Here is a 19,613-nt window from a genome sequence, read left to right on the forward strand (position 1 = left end):
TCTACCTGGACTTCACTAATACCATTGATGCTGTCTCACAAAAGATTATCACAAGAAGAGATGTTGATGCAGGCTGCATAAGCAGATGGTGAGGTGGGTTGAAAGCTGGCTGAAGAGCCAGGCCCAGAGGGTGATTGTCAGTGGTACAGAATCTACTTGCAAACCGTGATCTGTTTTAAAATCTTCCTTAATGTTTGGGACAGTGGAGTCCTGCAAATGTGCAGATGACAAAATTATAAGGGGTAAGATACCTCAGGCAGTTAGGAAGGCAGAAATAATGGTATATTTCTCACTTTTTTATTATATTTTATTTTGTATGATACTCTGTTTACTTTAATGATGTATTTATTTAATTATTAAAGGTTCTTACATATCAAGGATTTTATGATGAAAATCTGGAATGGGTTGGTTTAGAAAACATCCAAATTGTGGCTTCCATGTCAGCTGGAGGAACATTAGGAAGACATAAACTTACCTCCAGATTTACTTCTATTGTTCGTCTCTGTGCAATTGAGTAAGTATATATCAAACTCTCAGAACTCAGATTCAGCCTCTCTTTATAAGGAGCTCTTGTCAATTTAGTCTTTGCAAAGATGGGGCTGTTCCAGTCTTTCATCTTTTGTCACAGTTTGTGATTGTCAGATTTGGTGCTTATTTGGTGCCTCTTGGCACCAGAGTCCAGCTAAGAGGAATCCACCTGCCTGTTGGTAGTGAAGTGTTTGAAATATGTTTCCTGTTGGATAATTTTGCTTGCAGTAAACTGCTTTCTGCAGCTTTGTGTTAAGGTGATATTTGGTTATAAAGTTAGATAATTTGAAGTTCATTTATTTAAGTTTGACCATATCAACAGATGTATTTAGAAAATTTCTGAGAGTGGCCTAATGCAATAAAATGATGATTTTTCTCAGCTGCTGGATGGAAATGCTATTAAATGAAATTTGTCAGTAATTGTGTATATAAGTTTCACTCAGTTTTAGTTAAACAGAAAAAGTCCGTAATGACTAGTTTTTTTCCCTTTTTAGCTATCCAGAAAGAGAACAATTGCAAACTATTTATAGTGCCTACTTGGAACCTGTACTACAGAAAAACCTAAAGAATCACCCTGTTTGGAGTTCTTTGCCAAAAATACATCAGCTAGCTGGATCTATGGTTCAGATATATCAACAGGTATGGAAACCTTTTTTCTTTCTTCAAGGAGATGGAGAGTTCTGATATTTTATTACAAATAATAAGCTTTTGATATTAATAAGCAAGTAAAAAGGTTTATCCGTATTAAAATCTAAGTTTATATCTTTTTAATAAAGTTGATATCAGTTTTGGAACTTCTTATTTTCAGAAAATCCTAGGTATTAGAAGCAAGCAGAGTAAGCAGTAAGTGCTCTTGCTTTCCCATGGATTTGTTTTAGGATTTTGGCATTCTTATCCTAACACTTCTATACTTTCAGTTCCTGATTTATAAAATGTGGATAGCAGTGTTTTCCTACTTAATGGATGGAGGACAGTGTGTCAGATAATTGTGTGCCCAGTTGTCATGGATGCTGTTATGAACACAGGAGGAGATATGAGGGTGGCATCCTTTACAAGCATCAAGTACTACCTATTACAATGGTACACTGTTAAAAGCAGGTGTTGACAACTGGACACAAGTTCATTTTAGCCTCCCACTTGAAATTTTATTAACTTCTGTTTAGCAAAATGCTTAACTACTTGCTTTTCTTGATCAGTACATAGCCTTACTGGTGAAGGTACTGTGTCATGCTTGCTTTGCTTCTTTTCATCACATAACTGATGAAAGCAGTTATTCCTTGAATTAACGATGGAGTTGTAAATTCGAATATCCTCTCTGGGAGAAGAGTAAGTATGAAGTATTTTGTAGTGAGAAAGTATTACTAATTTAGGTAGGTTTTAGTGAGAAAATGTTAATAATTCAGGTAGGTTTTTATTACATTTCATTATTGCCTTTGTGTTTCATATTTGGTATTGTTTTAAAAAATTATGTATTTTGTCTAATAATACTGCATTAACAGTCCTAGGTGAGATGTGCAGTTGTTTCCATCACAAAATGGTACAGAAAAAATGTTCTGAGAAAAATCTTTAGTGTTCAGAAAACAAGATTTAAGCAAGGAGTGCATTCATAGAATATCTAAATGTTCACCAACTAGGAAACTAATCTATCTGGTACCTTAGAAAAGTACTTTACAATTTACCATTTTTTTTCCTTTCCTTAACTCCCATTTTTAGGTACGAGCAAAATTCACAGTTGATGATCACAGTCATTACCTTTTTACACCATGTATTCTTACTCAGTGGGTTCTTGGTTTATTCAGATACGATTTAGAAGGTGGTAAGTCACTTATTGGGTTTTCATTAATAAAGTAATTCCAAAATGGCCTAGATTATTATTGATGTCAGTCTTACTGTGGGCTCCATTGATCTTTTTTAACTGTGGACTGTCTGTAACTCAATAGAGGGAAAAAAATTCCATAACATATGAGTAAACAAGTTAAAAAAAAATCCAATGATGTTTTAAAGTATGTGTGGAGCTATTTATGGTTTAAGGGAAGTTAATAGGTTGGGACTGCATTCTTACTAAGGGAACTTGAACTGTGCCCCCTACTCTTCACTGTTCTATGTTTTTTTTGTGTTTTGTGTTGAGGTTTTTTGAGCATATTTGTTGTTTTCTGTATTCCCAGAGCCTTGCCTCTCATGGTGGTCCTGCTGTACCTGGTTGTATAAACCTGGTTTATACACATACTTCATAGGCTGCTTTCTAATATTGTTTTTGTTTCTGAAATTGGTATTATTACTACATCACAAGCAATTATTCATTATGTTTTAGATCTTACATTCATTAAAAGGTTGCATAGAGGGCTGCTTAAAGAGGATAAAAGTGATAAGAATGCTGTGCTCCCTTTCCACTTATTTTCTGGGATCATGAGATAGTAAATGCAGCTTGAATGATGTCAGAAAAGCTGCACTGACAATCAATGAATGGGTAATCTCAGCTGATTTAGGGACTTCTTAGTTGTATGTAACATTGACATGTGCATGTGCTTTTCCAGTGATGAATGGCAGGGCTTGTTATTTACTCACCTTCCTTTTTACTTTTGTGACGAGTATTTAAGATATGGAGTTTCTATAGGCATTTTTTAATACAGACTTTTGGGTATTTATTATTATTTTAGTATTTGTTGACAGTCTTTCTCTTCCCTTTTAAAAATGTCTTCTGGATTTTCTTGGTTTCATTGCCTGGAAAATTGACTTTTAATTTTAACTTTGTATGCAAAATTTCATTTTTATTAAAAGCTGACACTTGTTTTAATAGAGAGAACTCGCTTTAATAGAATATATTTAATTTTATCTTGTAATGATCCATAAAGAAATTATTAAGAAGCACTTCTTAATGTTTACTTTTTCTCTTATTTCTTCCTTACCGATGCTCTCCTGTTGGTATGTAATTTCTCTTGCTCATTTTCAATTTCATGTTTTAAAGTAGAAATTTGAAAATCTATTATAAATATATAAAATTAATTCTCTCATTAAATTTTGTAGGTTCACTGGCACAAACTGCAGACTTTGTATTGGAAGTTCTTGCTTATGAAGCACGCCGTTTGTTCCGTGACAGAATTGTTGGCACGAAAGAACTTCAAGTATTTGATAACATTTTGACCAATGTGTTTCAAGGTGATTGGGGCTCTGATGTTCTGGACAATATGGCAGGTAAGCATATGGCAGTATACCACACAAACCTGAAATATTTATTTACGAAATGCCTAGATAGTATAGGTAGATAGTATATGAGTTGAACACCTGAAGTTTCAAAAGTTTCCTTTTTTTTTCCACAGATACCTTTTATGTAACTTGGGGAGCTTGTCAAGAGGCATTCATCACACCAGGCCAGGCACTACCACCGCATGGGAGGCCACTTGGCAGACTAAACTCAACAGACCTGAAAGATGTTATTCAAAAAGTGAGGCATGATTAAAGAATATAAACAGCAAGGGTTCACAGCAATGATTCTAGACAGTTTTGGCATAGAGTAACATGCAAGCAGCCAGGTTTATGGTGGGGGCTGCCTCCTGTTCAAAGAATCACCTTTTGCATTTGGTGAAGGGAAGACTTGTGATGTTATGTGGCAGGCAGTAGGAAGTATGTTACAAGGTTAGGTTGATGAAAGAACATCAGTTGCCTTTGCTGCTGATTTACAACAGTTTGATGAACCAACATTTTGAGAAACACTTATGTCCATATCTATTTGTGTATTGTTTGAGTACCTAAATGTTTTATTAAATTATTTATTTTTGAATTGGCAATATGGTAACGTAATTTTTGCTTGAGGAACTGCTGGAGATTTGGCATGCTTTTAAGCAGTTAAAGTACAAAAAAGTGAGCTTGATGAGGAAGTACAAACATTTTAACTCCTCCAGGCTTTCTGATTTTTAAGATGAGAGTTTTGAGATTGTCACCCTTAGTCGTAGTGTTTGATGGACTGCAGATGGGAATCTACCACCTCTCCTTAAGTGCCAACTTGTGACCAATACACTGTATGGGAAATTATGAAATTCAATAGCCTCAGTAAGCAGGGACTTTGTTGGTTTGGTTTGGTTTTGTTGTTGTTTTTACTTTTTTTTTTCCTGACTACATGGTTACATTGGGCTTCAAAGATGAGGTTTTAATGAGTATAACAAGGTCATAATTTAATAATAGGATCTGTTGTTGTGTGTCTTTCACTAGGAACTTCCATAATCTGCAATTATACAGCAATTAGGTGCCTAAAACACTCTCCTGAGTTATTAATTAATCTGGAGTCAGAGGCTCAGCTCAGACTTCGTTCTGGTCCATTATTCAATTTTAATTAGTTCACTGGTAGATTCCCATTTCAATATATCAAAGACTTCCAAAGTGTTCTGGTGCTGGGCATAGTGTGATATGTTCATTAGTGATAATATTTATTACTCATGAAGAGTATGTGAGGTTTCTAAATTCTGTGAATTTTTTTTTTTTCTGAATGAAGCCCAGTGTGGCTCTTAAGCTTTTAAGCCCTTCTTTTCTAAATGTTTAGATGTTGGATGTTTGCATATCTCACTGCTTATATTTATTATTGGTGATCAGATTTATTTTCCTCTTTTTTTTTTTTAAATAGGGTATAATTCAGTATGGACGGGACAAAAAAGAGATAGATATTTTACTGTTCCATGAAGTCCTCAGTTATATGTCCAAAGTGGACAGAGTGCTGAGTTTTCCTGGAGGATCACTTCTTTTGGCAGGACGGAGTGGTGTAGGTCGTCGGACAGTTACCTCTTTAGTCAGTCACATGCACGGAGCTGTTCTGGTTACTCCCAAAATTTCCAGAGGTTATCAGCTGAAGCAGTTCAAAACTGATCTTAAATATGTAAGTCACTCAGTTTGGTCTATTTTTTAACGCTCTAAGTGTGTGTTAAAGAAAAAAAGAAGAATATGGGGATTTTGAAGGACACAAAAGGTTGTGCAAGAAATAAAATGACAGTCTAAATGAAACAAGTAATATTTTAGAAGTTCTCACTCTAGATGTATGTACTGTTCTTTACAGTGACTAACTGAAAATCCACTTTTTGGAATACCAGAGCTCTTTTTGATTGTTGTAGAACTTACAAATTTGAAGTTTATGTGAATATTTATGTGAAAGGCTTTTTCGTGTATATAATTCCATGTTGGTATGTACTTTTATTTTCTGTCTATACTATGATATGCCAGTTAATAGTAGTTAAATAAAATTTTAGTGATTGACAAAAGTGTGCATATTATATAAAACCAGATGCAAGCCTTGAATCAACAGTTTCTCATTACCTTCAGCTATGCTAAAGAAAATTCTAGATATTTGCCTACACAAAAGAGTGATTCAGTTCTATCATTGAGTCATATGCATAAATATACTCTATGAATGAGTCTGTTTTAATTATTTTTTCATTACTAAGCTGTATATCTAGGTAAAATGTTCTTTATATTTGATATCTCTTTGAAATTAATCACCTGGAAATCTATTGTAAATATATAATAGTTTAGATGTTGTGGAGAAAATATGTATGTGATATATAGTCAAGGAAGATTATGATCTGTGTCAGTCCCTTCCAACTCAGGATATTGTATGATTATCATTCCCTTTCTGAACAATACACTGAGTTTTAAATGTCTTCCCTGCTTCTAGGTGATGGAGCTTGCAGGCATTGAAGCCCAGCAGGTGGTATTGCTGCTCGAAGACTATCAGTTTGTTCATTCCACTTTCCTGGAGATGGTCAACAGTTTACTGTCCTCAGGTGAGTCAAGTCCAAAGAGAGTGTGGTGCTACTTGTACCATGCAGACTTAGCTCAACGAGGCAGAATTAGATGGTGTTTTCTAACTTTATGTCTCTATCAGAAGGTTCAGTTAGCTTTCTATGCTGTTATAATTAGAGTACTTATATATAAGATCCTGACTCAAGGTTCACTTAGTTGTCCTTTAATTTACCCTATAGTACAGGTGCTTTCAGTCCTGTAATTCATTTCAAAGGAGTTTTTGATAACAGTGTAATAGCAAAATGAAAATGCATTCTATTCTACCACTTCCTTTTTATAATAGAACTCAAAATTGAGAGGTTTCCAATGCTTTACTAGGTTGTATGGACTGAGTTCTTTAACGAAATAGTCACCAGCAAAGCTCACTTTTCTGAAGGTAGTGAGATGATAAACAACAAAAACAAAAAACAGAAGTGGCTTTATTTTAGTGTCCAGCTTTGTTCCTGGATCAGTGAGAAGATCATTGAAGGACTGAGTCAAAGTTGCTAAATGATTTTTTTGGAACTGCAGTAGTTTAAGAGCTGATTAATAAGACCACCAGGTTTTCTTGTCTCTCAGGTGTTACCCCAGATCTACTTACAGTATCAGATCTTGATTATCCAGTGTTAAAACTTTATGTCTGAGAATCTAGATGATTACTCACTTTCAAGTTTCTGTGTCCTGGTGTATGATATTTTGGTTTGATTTGTTTTGTATGCAGAACAGGGTCACTGCCTTTGGGTAGGTTTGAAAGAGTCTTTTTCAAACACATTTCAGCAATATAAACAAAGTAGACTGTTAAATAGAATCACTGTAATTTGTTTGTTTTCATGATATCATGAAAAGAATTATTAAGTACGTGGGATAATAGTCAAGAAAGTATAGAGGTGAAACTATGAAATTTGAATTCTCTATAAAGAGGATTCAAGGGAGGCCTTCAAAGCAATTTAAAGAATTATGGTGTATTTTATCTGACTCAAATTCATTATTGAAATAGGAGAAGTTCCTGGGCTGTATAAAATAGAAGAATTGGAACCATTGCTATCTCCTCTGAAGGATCAAGCTTCGCAAGATGGATTTACAGGACCAATTTTCAACTACTTCACATACCGTATGTCAACAGAGTTATAATTAAATATGAAGTTTAAAAAGTGGAATAATAATGGACAAATAATTTCTAACATGGTCTTTTTATTGTGTGCAGTTTTTACTTTAAATTCGTTATTAAATAGCAGGCAGGAGTAATATTTGTGATATTTGAGGGCACAGAATCCTCAGCTGAAAATTTATTTTTCTGTCTGAAATTTTGTATTGATGAATGTTATACAAATGTTACGAAATCTGCTGTTGAAAGTAATTGGAAGGAAGAAAGCTTTTGTTCCCATTATTTTCTGGTTTATATAGCTTTTATATATATCTAGTAACAGAGATTTCTTCTATTTGTCAATTATGCCAAGAAATCACTTTGGATTCTGAGTAATTATAAACAAGTTTACAGATAGTTTTCTTAATTATTTGTTTCTTCCTTGGCCCAATGAGAAGATTGAATAGTTTAGAAATAAATCAAAGAATATGACTGTAAGAATACAGTTATAGCAGCCAGCCATGGAACTGCTTCTGAGTGGTTCTATTGGTCTACACGAATTAGAATGAGAACTAGTGCTTTCTGCTTAAATGCTGCCAGCTCTTCAGAATTAAAAATTGCACTGTAGTATACATGATGAGAATTCATGGTACTTATAAGGTTCAGCTTATAAACATTCCTGTCCTACTGTGATTTGGTGTTGTAGGCTCTTTTTTCCCAAAAATTATCTTGTGATAAGTATTTGAAAGAAAGTAAATTATATTGTATTTGCAATAAATCTACTGTTATGTAGTCAGATTGTTATGTACTAAAAATTGTTACATTTTCTTAGGGATCCAACAAAATCTGCATGTTGTCTTGATCATGGATTCTACCAATTTAAATTTCACAATAAACTGTGAAAGTAATCCAGCATTGTGTAAGAAATGTCAGGTTTTATGGATGGAAACCTGGTCAGAAGACAGTATGAAAAAGGTAAATTGCATTAATTGTGACCTACTTAAATTAGTATCTCTGATGCTAATTAATATAACTGAGCTCTGGTGAATAAAGTCAAAATATTTAAGGCTGTGAAGGAATAACTACATTGTACTTATTTAATTCCTTTGTACACTTTTATAAAGATGGAAAAGTCTGCAGAACAGTGAAGTATTACTAGCATTGTTATTTTGCCAGTAACATTATGTTTTGTTCTCTCTGTGGGCTGACTTGAACAACATGCTGACTACTGTGACTCTGATCCCACACAGCATTTAGGAACAAAATACAGACTACAAGCAAAGTGTTAAAGCCAATTGTATTTTGTTTGTGTGGTGAGGTTTTGGTATTGGGTTGGGCTGCAGGGGTGACTTCTGTGAGAGGCTGCCAGAAGCTTCCCCCATGTCAGATGGAGTTAGTGCCAGCTGGCTCCAAGAAGGATGTGCTGCTGGCCAAGGCTGAGCCCAACAGCAGTGGTGACAGTGCCTCTGGGATAAGTAGCTTCCACTTGAGAGAATAGGAAGTTATCAGTGACATGGAAAGGCAGAATTTATCTTTCTAGTGCTAAAAGTATTCTGTAGATTCCTTATTCTAAGTGTATAATTTTCAGTCTTTTCAAAAGAGAAACTAGGTTGAAGGTTTGTGTGGGTTTCTTTTCTTTAATTTTAACTCAAATTGTCATAGTTCATAATTTTCATACAAAAAATCATGTGTGTTTTTTTAGATACCTGAAATGCTTTTGTGTGATTCAGATGAACAAGAAAAGACTGGAAAAACACATAAAGAAGTTAAGAAAAAACATTCAGGTAATATTTAGGTAGACTTACTAGTTATTATTATTGTTATTAGACACTTGATCCCATGTTGGGCATAGATAGTAACATAGATACTTTGAGTATGTGTTTACTAGCATATTCATAGACTTTGGTGTTATTCACATGGCAGGCATTTTGGACAACGGAGCATTAGTCTGAAGATACATCCTGGCTGATCAAATGCAGTCTCTTCTGTCACAAGCAACACTATATATATTCAATTTTATATGCTGATTTAGCTGTATCTTGTTTTGGTCAGTGTCTTCCTTCTATGTGGATGTTATTTCACAACCTGATAATTTGATGTTTTGAGAGTTTTTCAGTTTATATATTTTATTATTGTTTTTCTAGATTTTCATTTTACTTCATTAATTTTAAAAACTACTTTGTTGTAAGAAATGCCCCTTTTTCAGCATAATTAGTTTTTATTATAAGGCTTCAAATATAGTCATGTTAAAAGGAGTGTCTCAAACATAATCTAAGAGACCAGGTCATCACTCACTTGCAGAATACTTTTAGCCACTTTCTATAAAAGTAGCACTTAGAGGTCGTGGAACTAACAGAATATAAGATGGTAAGTGGATCACTTGGAGTTTCTTGGTTTATATTGCTTTTTAATAGACCAATCAGAATAATGGCCAAAAATAGTATTTGGTATTCACATTACCATCCCTCTTTATCCTAGATCATTGTAATTAATCTAGGCCACAGTACTTATTAGAGGCATTCATTTATATATAGATCGGCTTTAGCAATTTTTTTCCTTTGTAGGGTAATGCCGTTTATTTTACAGTATCTTTGAGCTTTTTTTGAGAAACTGTTCAATAAGCTAAATGGCAGGAAAACCTTTTACTTTGCCTGTCATCAGAGATAAGGGAGAAGACAAACACACATGGGCTTTATTTCTAAGACAGTCCCAAGTATTTTAAAATTCAATTTTTGTGGAAGTAGTTTCTTACACAGTTAGCCTTCAGTAGTCTGCAATTAATTTTGCTGGCTTTTCCAAACATCAAACAATTTCAATGTATTTCTTTCCGTGAAATAGGCATTTCAAATGTATTTACATGTTGTTTTCCTGAGAGTACTTAAAAAGTGTGTAGTCTTTGTGCTATTTTGAATACACTTAACTCATATCTCGAAAAGCAAACATATTGTGTTGCTTTTTCTTAGTTATTTTAATGTGAGATAAAATTCCATATAATTTTATCTGTATAACAAATGATGTTGTACAGGTCATTCTGATTTTCTGAAGTCATTTTTGGCAATCCACGAATCATGTAAAATATACGGAGCGACACCTAGCAGGTATATGACATTCCTTCGTGTATACAGTACCATCAACAGCAGTAAAAGAAGAGAGCTGATAAAAAAGCAGAACCACTTGCAGGTATATGTTTTACACCCTTAACATATGGCTTTTCAATATGTTCTTGCATTAGGAAATGTCTCTTGTATTAATGAGCTGTAGCTGCTAGCATGGTTATGTGATGTGTCCTCTATTGGCAAATGGTCATGCTGTGGTCCAAGAGAGAAATAGTATCAATCTTAATGCCCTTCTCTGTTCAAGTGCCTGAAAGAGTGAAAAGTGATTTTCTTGTTTTTGTTAATACTTTTCCTCAAGAATGTATCAGACTGGGCATGTGTTTTCTTGTTAAATAAAGGTAATAATTTACTGGAAAATTAGAGATGTTTATACCAAATCAAAATATCTTACAGGTAATTTTTTCTTCAAATATATCTTGAAATATTGATATTATATAGTTAGCATTAAGTAAACAGTGTAGAAAGTGTGAATAAAGAAAATAGTTAATTTTGAGCATAATTGAAACTTTATTTTATATATATGTTTTTTAGAGTGTTCAAATATGTAGAAATCAGATAATCTATTTTATTTCATTCTGTTTAATTTTTATTTATTTGCTTTTAGAGGAGATATCAGTTAACTGAAATATTATTGAATTACTGGAAAAAAGATTATCTGCCTGTTGTTTCATTAAAAGTTTATTATTTTAAGATTTTTTTTTTAATCTTCTGGCTGTAGTACTAGATCTTAGAGCGACACAGCTAGAACTACCAGATCTAAATTTTAGGTTAAATAATATCAAGAAAATGTGAAAATTAATTTAAAAAAACTCTTTGTTTGTCCTTACTATTTTTAGCAAATGTTCATTTAAATTAACCTAAAATATGTTCCTAAATATCTGCTTCCTATAAACCTTTATAGGCAGGTGTTTCAAAGCTGAATGAAGCTAAAGCCTTGGTAGATGAACTGAACAGGAAAGCTGGAGAGCAAAGCATTTTACTCAAAACCAAGCAGGATGAAGCTGATGCTGCTCTTCAAGAAATTACAGTATCTATGCAGGTGGGGTACACAATCACATCAAAAGTGGGGGGGAAAAAAGGAAAAAAGCTGGTTTTCTGTCTTTGGTCTCTGTAGCTGCCTATGTTTTGTGTACTTTCCAACTGTTACAAAACCTGATGCATTTACAAGAATTTGCCTAAGGGAAGCCGTAAGCCCAGAGGCTTGAATAAAGTTGCAACAGGACAAAGGATGATGTAATTTAAATCAGGTTAGATCTCTTCCTACTCTGGTTGAGTAGGAAGAGATCAGTGCAAGTTTTGCACCTGAGTGGTGTTCACTGTTGTAGTTTAGCCTGTCTGAAAGTTTTCCTAGAACTTTGTAAATCCAAACTGATGGGTTTTATGTTTATCCCAGATAGGAAATTTCATCAAAATACTTACAAGTAGCACTGTTTTAAGTAACAAATACCAGGAATTAAATTTGTGAACTATTAGAAAATACGTATTTTATGAGATCTGGTTCTCAGAAGTTAACCTCTTAGAAGGTTAGATAATGCCCCTATATTCATCACTCTTTGAATTTTTATTGATCTACATTGATGCCTCCTGGAATTCTAAGAGTAGGATAAGCTGTAATGAGTCTGTTATTTTGGTGGTTTTTTTTTTTTTTTTTTGTTACTAGTATAATCTGGTCAGTCTGAAGTTTGATGTCAAAGACATTCTCTGTGTGCAGTAAAATAACTGCCTGGTCGTTCAAACCATTGTTTCACAGTGCTTTAAAGGTTCATTACTTCATTCTTTGTAAGTCTCTTCCTGTAGGCAATTTTTAAGTACTTTTAGGCTCTATCTGTCTGTAGTACATGAATTTGAATAATGATGATTGGCTTGGAGTGTTGATGATTTCAGTTTTAAATCTGCATCTGCTGTTGTCTGGTAGAGTTATGGGTATGTGGGCAGCACATACTACCCTGTAAGAGAAAATCACAGGTTAGGCCAAAAGCAATGAAACACGATGGCCCCACTGACATCAGAAAAATTACAGTGGAAGTCTGATTATTTAGATTAGCATAAAGTATAGGTGCCCTCTAACATTTCAATGTCTTGAAATGATCTAGCTTATATAACAGAGAGAGCTCTAATACATACAGACTCTTTTAATCGCCTTTCAGAGAAAAGCTTTTGACCTACAACTGAATGTTAAGGTTTTCTGATTCAGAGCAATCATTCAGTGCATGTTCATTTGCATGAAATGTCTAATCTAGTTTTATATATCTAATGTTTTATGGATTTGAATGTAATCTTCAATAACATGCTGATCTGTAGCTTGGGTTAAGTGCTCAGAGAATTATTATTATTTTAAGATTTTCTCTGCTTTTATGCATCAGTTACCTTCTGCTACAACTTCAGCTGAGCTTGACAATTGCTGGTGATGATAATGTGTTCTGTACTGGAAAAACACAAACTCTGGGCTTCGTTGTCTTTATCTTTTAGGTGATCTGAGCCTAGAGTATTAGCATTTTATTTTATAATTTTATCCTCAATAGGTAAAAGTCTTGTTAGGTCCTTTCTACTGTAGTTTTATATACTAGATATTAATTGTTGTACTGAAGTGCTTAGGATTCCTGAAGATGGCTAATAGCTATTGTTTGCCTGTAGACACTGGTAGGTACAGTACAAATCCAGAAAAAAAAGTAAACCCAAACAACTTGCAATATACATGTAGGACATAAGACAGTTATCCTTACAAACAGATTGCTGCAAAATTACAAGTAAAGAAACCATACCATGATTAGTAATTCTAGGCCAATAAGCTGTAGTTCCAATACTGCTGCTTTTATGAACATGATAGAAAAAGAGTGTTTTAATGGTGTTCTGAAATAAATTGAAATAGAAGTGGGATCAGGACAAAGACAATGAAAGGAAAATAGTACTTTCAAATGTAGTAAGATTGTTACAGAGGCTGTCACCCTTACACTTTTAGAGGAAGGCTGACATAGGAATGGAAAATCAGAAGGAAGGGGAAAAAAAGTCATGAGCCTCACAGATTGAGGTACAGATCTGGTCTGTGGTAAAGAAAGGGAAGGACACACAGTAAAAGCAAATTATGCTTATTCCATATAGTTAATTTACTTAGCCAGCCTGCCTAATATCAAATAGACTCAGTTATTTTATTTTATTTGGTATTGTGCAAATTATTATAATGAAGACTAAAAGAAGTAAGAGACCTAAAGGAATAAAATCTGTGTAAATTTGCAAACTAAAGTAATTTTTTTTTTATAGAGTACTACAGAGCAAAAAGCAGAAATGGAAAAAATTAAACACCGAATAGCAGAAGAGGCTGCAGAAATAGAACAAAGAAAAAGAAAAATTGAAGATGAACTGAAAGAGGTTCAGGTAAGAGCTGATAAGGAAAAGTAATATTTTGCAGTCTGATTTTATCTGACTTGTGTCCTGCTGTGCGAAATGGTTTTGCAGAATTTATCAATGCAATTCTTAAATTTTACTCTAAAATATTTTGATATTAAAATTTTTATGCATTAGAAAACAGTATTCCATGTGCCAAATAGAGATTGTCATTCTGGCATTTGTGTTCTGTTAGATTGTAATTTCAGAAACAGTTTTGAAGCCAAATCTTGCCTTCACCTGCTGTTTCTATGCTGCCATGCTCTCCAGCTGAGTTCTGCTGATTTTATGTAGCATTTTTCAATTACTCGTATTTTATATAAACCAACTACATTACTTTGCTTTGATCAAGCTGGTAATATAGGGCTTGGTACTATCAGCTGAATGGAAATAGTTTAGTGGGAGACAATTTACTGTTATTACTAAATCCTGAAAAGTGTATATCATAATGATGCTACAGCAAATTTCTTGTTCAAGAGATTTTACAGCTGATAAGAATCAGTTTTTTTGGAGGGTATGTGTGTTCAGTCATTGCTTTTAGTGTGTATTTTTCATACCATGCATTTTAAATTTATACTAAAGTCCAAGAGAACAGTGCAACCAATTTATTTTCCTTTTAAATATCATAGGTATCAAGGAATTATATCCTTGTATTGAAAGTGACATAGAACTACAGGATTAGACCCATTCTGTGGTCTTTGATAAATATGAAGGATGTGCAAGGTGTGCACAGTCTTTAATGATAATCTGTAACTTTGTTTCCTGACCATTTTGTTGCTTTGTTGATAAGGGTGAAGGATTTGTTTAGCTGCTGGAAACAGAAAGCTCTTGTGTCCTCTACTTCTATGGATCTTTACAAAGAGATCCCCAGTCATTATTAAAAGACACCTGTATCACAATGTCAAGATTACATTATACTGTTTTATATGGAAGCATACTTATTATCACTTAGTAAATGCATGGCAATTTTGTAGTAACTTGTAAACATGAATCTGCATCAATGTTAGTTTCTTAGGTAATAAAGTTCTTAAAAAGAACAAGAAATTGTGTGAAAACTGGAATGGGAAATGTTCAGTTTCTCATATCCTCATCTCTCTTTTTAATGTGTTTTCATTCACGTTTTAAGCCATTGGTTAGTGAAGCTAAATTGGCTGTTGGAAATATAAAGCCAGAGGCTTTGTTAGAAATCCGGTCGCTGCGGATGCCCCCTGACATAATCAGAGACATTCTAGAGGGAGTTCTGCGCCTGATGGGGATTTTTGATACATCGTGGGTGAGCATGAAGAGGTGAGAATTTTATTTAACCTTTAAAATTAAACATTGAGTTACAGTGTGAACTACTTTCTATTGTATTCAGGAATCTTGTGCTATTGTATGCAGGAATCTTGTGCTCAGAATTCCTTCGTTTCATATGGAAATATCCTTTTCAACATTTGTTTCTTCTTTACTTAGTTATTTAATTCTTTTCACAGTTTCTTGGCCAAAAGAAGTGTGAGGGAGGACATAGAATCATTTGATGCCCGTAATATTCCAAAAGAAATACGAGCGAGTGTTGAAGAACTTCTTTATAAAAACAGAGCATCTTTTGATCCAAAGGTAGTTCCTGATTGCATTACATGAAATGAAAACAAGACCAAAAAAGACCAAAAGAAAATACATGATTGCCTGGTTTGCCAGCAAAATTTTTAGGATGAACTTCAGTAAGAGAAAAAGTGATGAATTCTGCTTACAGAGTTTGTCAGTATAAACAGATAAAGGTGTAGCAGAGGTTACTCTGTTGCATGCTGCCTCCTAAAGTGAAAATTTGGTTGGTAAGTGTGAAGGGGTTGGGTAAGAAGTTATTATGGAGTCAAGTACTCAAAGATTTTTCTACTGCTATAAAGTAAAACTCAGCCCAAGGAATTCTAACTGGCTCCTTTGACGTCCTTGTAGCAATAAGAGTCTAATAAATCATTCATTGATTTAAAACTTGTTAATTTCAGTTTAGCTTCATAGTTGTAAAAATACCCACTGTGGTTTTTTACACAGATTGATGGCCTTCAATACAATCTCAGTAACAATTTAAAAGATTAGTTCATTAGAAGAGTTAGCTTATTAGCATATTTAAGTTGGTAACTAGAAAATCTGTTGCTGTTACTTATCCTCTATTTATCTCTTCTACATTATACTTCAAGGACTTTCTTATAACAACTTTTCTTGTACTGAATTTTTCAGAATGCTAAACGAGCCAGTGCTGCAGCTGCTCCATTAGCAGCTTGGGTGAATGCCAATATCCAGTATTCCCATGTCCTAGAACGAATTCAGCCTTTGGAAAAAGAAAAGGCTGGCTTGGAAGCGTAAGTTAGACTCTGTTACAAAATCAGTGGTTTTAATTCCAATGGTAGTGGGTGAAACTGAAGCTGCCAAGGAGGATTCTGAGTATGAGGAAAGGCTTCTTTACTTGAGGGTGACAGAGTGCTGGAACAAGATGCCAGAAAGGTTGTGGAGCCTCCTCCTCTGATATTAAAATTGTGCCTGGACATGATCCTGCTAGATGTTCACCAGAGGTAATTTCCAGCCCTAACAATTCTGTGATTCTGTGTGAATTGAAGTTTATTAAAAAACAAAAAATAAAAGGTAACCTCCACGAGAGGCAATAAAATGTACATACTGAGACAAAAAAAGTAAGTGTGCAATAGTTTCTTTTTCCTGGAAGCTATGCCTTGGATGTTTTTTGTACAATCATGAATTACCTGTCTCAGCTGAATACAGGAAGAAATTAGCATCACAGATATGCTTAACTTGTATTCTCTCAGTGAAACCCATGCTATTATATGAGGTAACAGTTCCTATTTTTCAGTCTTGTACCAAGCATTATCAGTTTCCCCTTAGGATCAGAAAGATAAGACACAGTCCTATGACCATACATAACCTGAGGAATCTAAAATGATTGTTTTCCCAGACCTTGAAATTTTGTATTAGAAGAATCTGATCTTTAGGAAGGGGGTGTTTGGTTTCCATTTTAAAGCTATGTGATGAGAAGTACTCAAAACTTTTACATGTGAAAATATAGATTTCAATATAAAACACAATGGAGAATATCTTTGAACCATCTCCATGCAAATTACTTTCCTGTTATATTTACTCTTTTTTTTTTCCTCTGGGTCCAAAGTCTTAAAATATATATTACATTTTTATAGTAATCTCAAGAAAACTGAGGACAGAAAACGGAAGTTAGAGGATCTTCTGAACTCTGTTGGTCAAAAAGTATTGGAACTGAAAGACAAGTAAGTTGGGTGTGTTTATTTCAAAATATAAATAGAAAACATGGATGATTTTACAGTATGAATGTTGAATTTTATCTAAGGAAATGTAACTTCCTGTCCTGCCAGATATTTACGTCACAATTAGTGATGCTTAGGCTATCTGTACTCTCAGTGGAGATAAATACTGTAAGATTACAATTCATCTTCTTGATCAGATGAAATAAATGCTCCTTAAAAGTACCTGCTTCTCACTACTGACTGTGTTGGTAGCCTTTATTGTAGGCATTGTAGATGTCAAAGGGAAACAGTGTGTTTATCACCTTCTGAATCACAGAGGACTTCAATGACTCCTTAGGACTTTGGAAACATTCCTATAACAAACTTCTGCTGATCACAGCTTAAAGACGGGCAGTTCTATTTCTTTTAAGGTGGCCTACTTTTCTGACAGTTAGCTAGTTAGCTATCTCCTTTTTTCTTAATCTCTCATCAAGTACATGACTCACAGAGGCATAAAAATAGATCTGGTAAATGTTTATACTTTCTCCAAATTCTGTTTAATCCACGTTTTTCAGTTTGATGTTTTTATTATGTATTTAGTATAGGAGATACTTTGCAACCTGACATATGTACATATTAGTAAAAGTCATATTTTGTAATCTGCAAAGAAAAAAAAAAGGATAATTGAATTCTTGTAAATCACCTATGTAGTGATCTCTTAGCTTAATTAAATAATATATATTACAGTTGAATCTTACATATTATAATTTTATATTATATATTTATACAGTAATATATAAATATATTATTTTGAATAGGTGGATTATATGTATTAATTATTTTATATATTAATCAAACTAAATAGATGTTGAACAGTATGAAATAATACCTAAACCATGCCTGTTTTTCGGGCGTGTTCTTACTTCATATTAGTTTACAAAATAGACAACTGTGAATTAAAGTGGAGTCATCCATGTGAATTATTAATACTATTTTTTAAACATTTAATAGGTAAAATTTACCAAATAGTTACAAGTGTATGGTATGACATTGAGCTGCTGTTGTCCTGACCATATACAGAACCAAACTTTACACAATCACTATAATTGTCAGGCTGTTTAAGTAGAAGAAGGAATGATTTTCAGACATTAGAGTCTGTATTTCAAATCCATTTTTAAATCTCACCTGTTCATCCATCTACATTTTGTTAGTTAAAAGTCTAACAAGCCCATCTACCAATTAGAAGCAGAAGATATAAAAAAAAAGAACTCTTGCAGTTGTGTTCTTTGATAACAATAAGCCAGGCATTCATGACAAATTCAATCAGTTAAATTTCCTCAAAAATAACTGTTCGTAAGTTTAGTAGTTCGTGATAGCAATGACAAAGAGTATTTGTTTTACAGGTTCCAGAATAGAACAACAGAAGCAGCAAAACTTGAAGCAGAACTAAGTAAAGCTCAGAAAACATTGAAAGCTGCAGAGGTACTGATAAATCAACTTGATAGAGAGCACAAAAGATGGAGCACTCAGGTTGGTGAAGATTTTCAAAAGTACATCCTATAGCTGATAAGTTGAAAATACAGTTTTGCACTGCTTGGAGAATGTGAGTTACTGCCATTCTGCATGTTGCCCAGTGCACATTTTTTGATTTCTCATTAGAAAATAAAGCTTTATTTTTTTCTGAAATTTATTTTTCCTTCATCATACTCATAACCTTGCTACCAAATGTGTAAAAATCCCCCAGTATTTCATAGAAAACATACAAAATTCTGTCTGTGCTGGTTTTCAGTCCCAAGAATGTAATTGTTATGATGGCTGAATTTGTCAGCAGTTGGACTCTCCAACCTGAGATACAGCCAAAGGGACAGATTTTAAACAATTACAGCCTTAAAATGTATCACCTTTATGGAATTGTGTTGTAAATGTGCATATGGGTCTTCACTTTAATGCTTGAAACTTTTCTGCTGTTGAAGTAGGGAAGGTAAGCATATCTTACTTGCTCAAATTATATTTGAGATAAACTGACAAGTCTTTGGAGACACAGGCCCTTCTACAGTCTGAAACAAAAAGGAAAATCTGAAGATACATATGAGTTGAAAATAGCTGTCACCTCCAGAAAGCCCTAAGTAACTTTCATGGGTCAGGAGATCATAAATCAGAAGAAATCTTCATGTAGAGATACATGATTCTGTGTCTCCACTGATACCAAAAAAAGCCTCAGCAATTAGACTAAATGCCTGCATTTTGGAGAACCAAAATTAAAGTGAGATGAATTCTTCTTGTAGGATGACCGCCATACTGGAAAAATTGGGAAGATTTTCCACTGAAAGTAGCTTTATATAGCTACCTGCTGTAGTAAGGATTGGATATATTTGGACCCCAGTGTTTAAATGTTTCTAAAAGTGGTTCCTCATAGTTTTTCATCTTGGTACATTAGAAAATTCTGACTATCTGTTAATGGTATGCTGTAGACTAAACTGACAAATAGATAAATTAGGA

General features: G+C 33.8%; 1 protein-coding gene across 1 annotated transcript in view; it reads left to right on the top strand.

Annotated features, from left to right (window-relative positions):
• The window catches only part of DYNC2H1 (dynein cytoplasmic 2 heavy chain 1), a 144,868-nt gene that overhangs the window by 34,730 nt on the left and 90,525 nt on the right, over positions 1-19,613 (top strand). The window contains exons 44-61 of the mRNA XM_041416997.1: positions 363-514; positions 1,023-1,167; positions 2,242-2,344; positions 3,553-3,720; positions 3,846-3,970; positions 5,144-5,392; positions 6,185-6,293; positions 7,289-7,402; positions 8,208-8,350; positions 9,078-9,159; positions 10,401-10,555; positions 11,393-11,530; positions 13,750-13,863; positions 14,999-15,159; positions 15,345-15,468; positions 16,087-16,208; positions 17,052-17,138; positions 18,518-18,644. Coding sequence (XP_041272931.1) covers positions 363-514; positions 1,023-1,167; positions 2,242-2,344; positions 3,553-3,720; positions 3,846-3,970; positions 5,144-5,392; positions 6,185-6,293; positions 7,289-7,402; positions 8,208-8,350; positions 9,078-9,159; positions 10,401-10,555; positions 11,393-11,530; positions 13,750-13,863; positions 14,999-15,159; positions 15,345-15,468; positions 16,087-16,208; positions 17,052-17,138; positions 18,518-18,644 — 2,418 coding nt within the window. The remainder of the gene's footprint in view (positions 1-362; positions 515-1,022; positions 1,168-2,241; positions 2,345-3,552; positions 3,721-3,845; positions 3,971-5,143; positions 5,393-6,184; positions 6,294-7,288; positions 7,403-8,207; positions 8,351-9,077; positions 9,160-10,400; positions 10,556-11,392; positions 11,531-13,749; positions 13,864-14,998; positions 15,160-15,344; positions 15,469-16,086; positions 16,209-17,051; positions 17,139-18,517; positions 18,645-19,613) is intronic.

The sequence above is a fragment of the Onychostruthus taczanowskii genome, unplaced genomic scaffold (genome assembly GCF_017590055.1).
Source record: "Onychostruthus taczanowskii isolate IOZ18803 unplaced genomic scaffold, ASM1759005v1 scaffold54, whole genome shotgun sequence".
NCBI classification, from domain to species: domain Eukaryota; kingdom Metazoa; phylum Chordata; class Aves; order Passeriformes; family Passeridae; genus Onychostruthus; species Onychostruthus taczanowskii.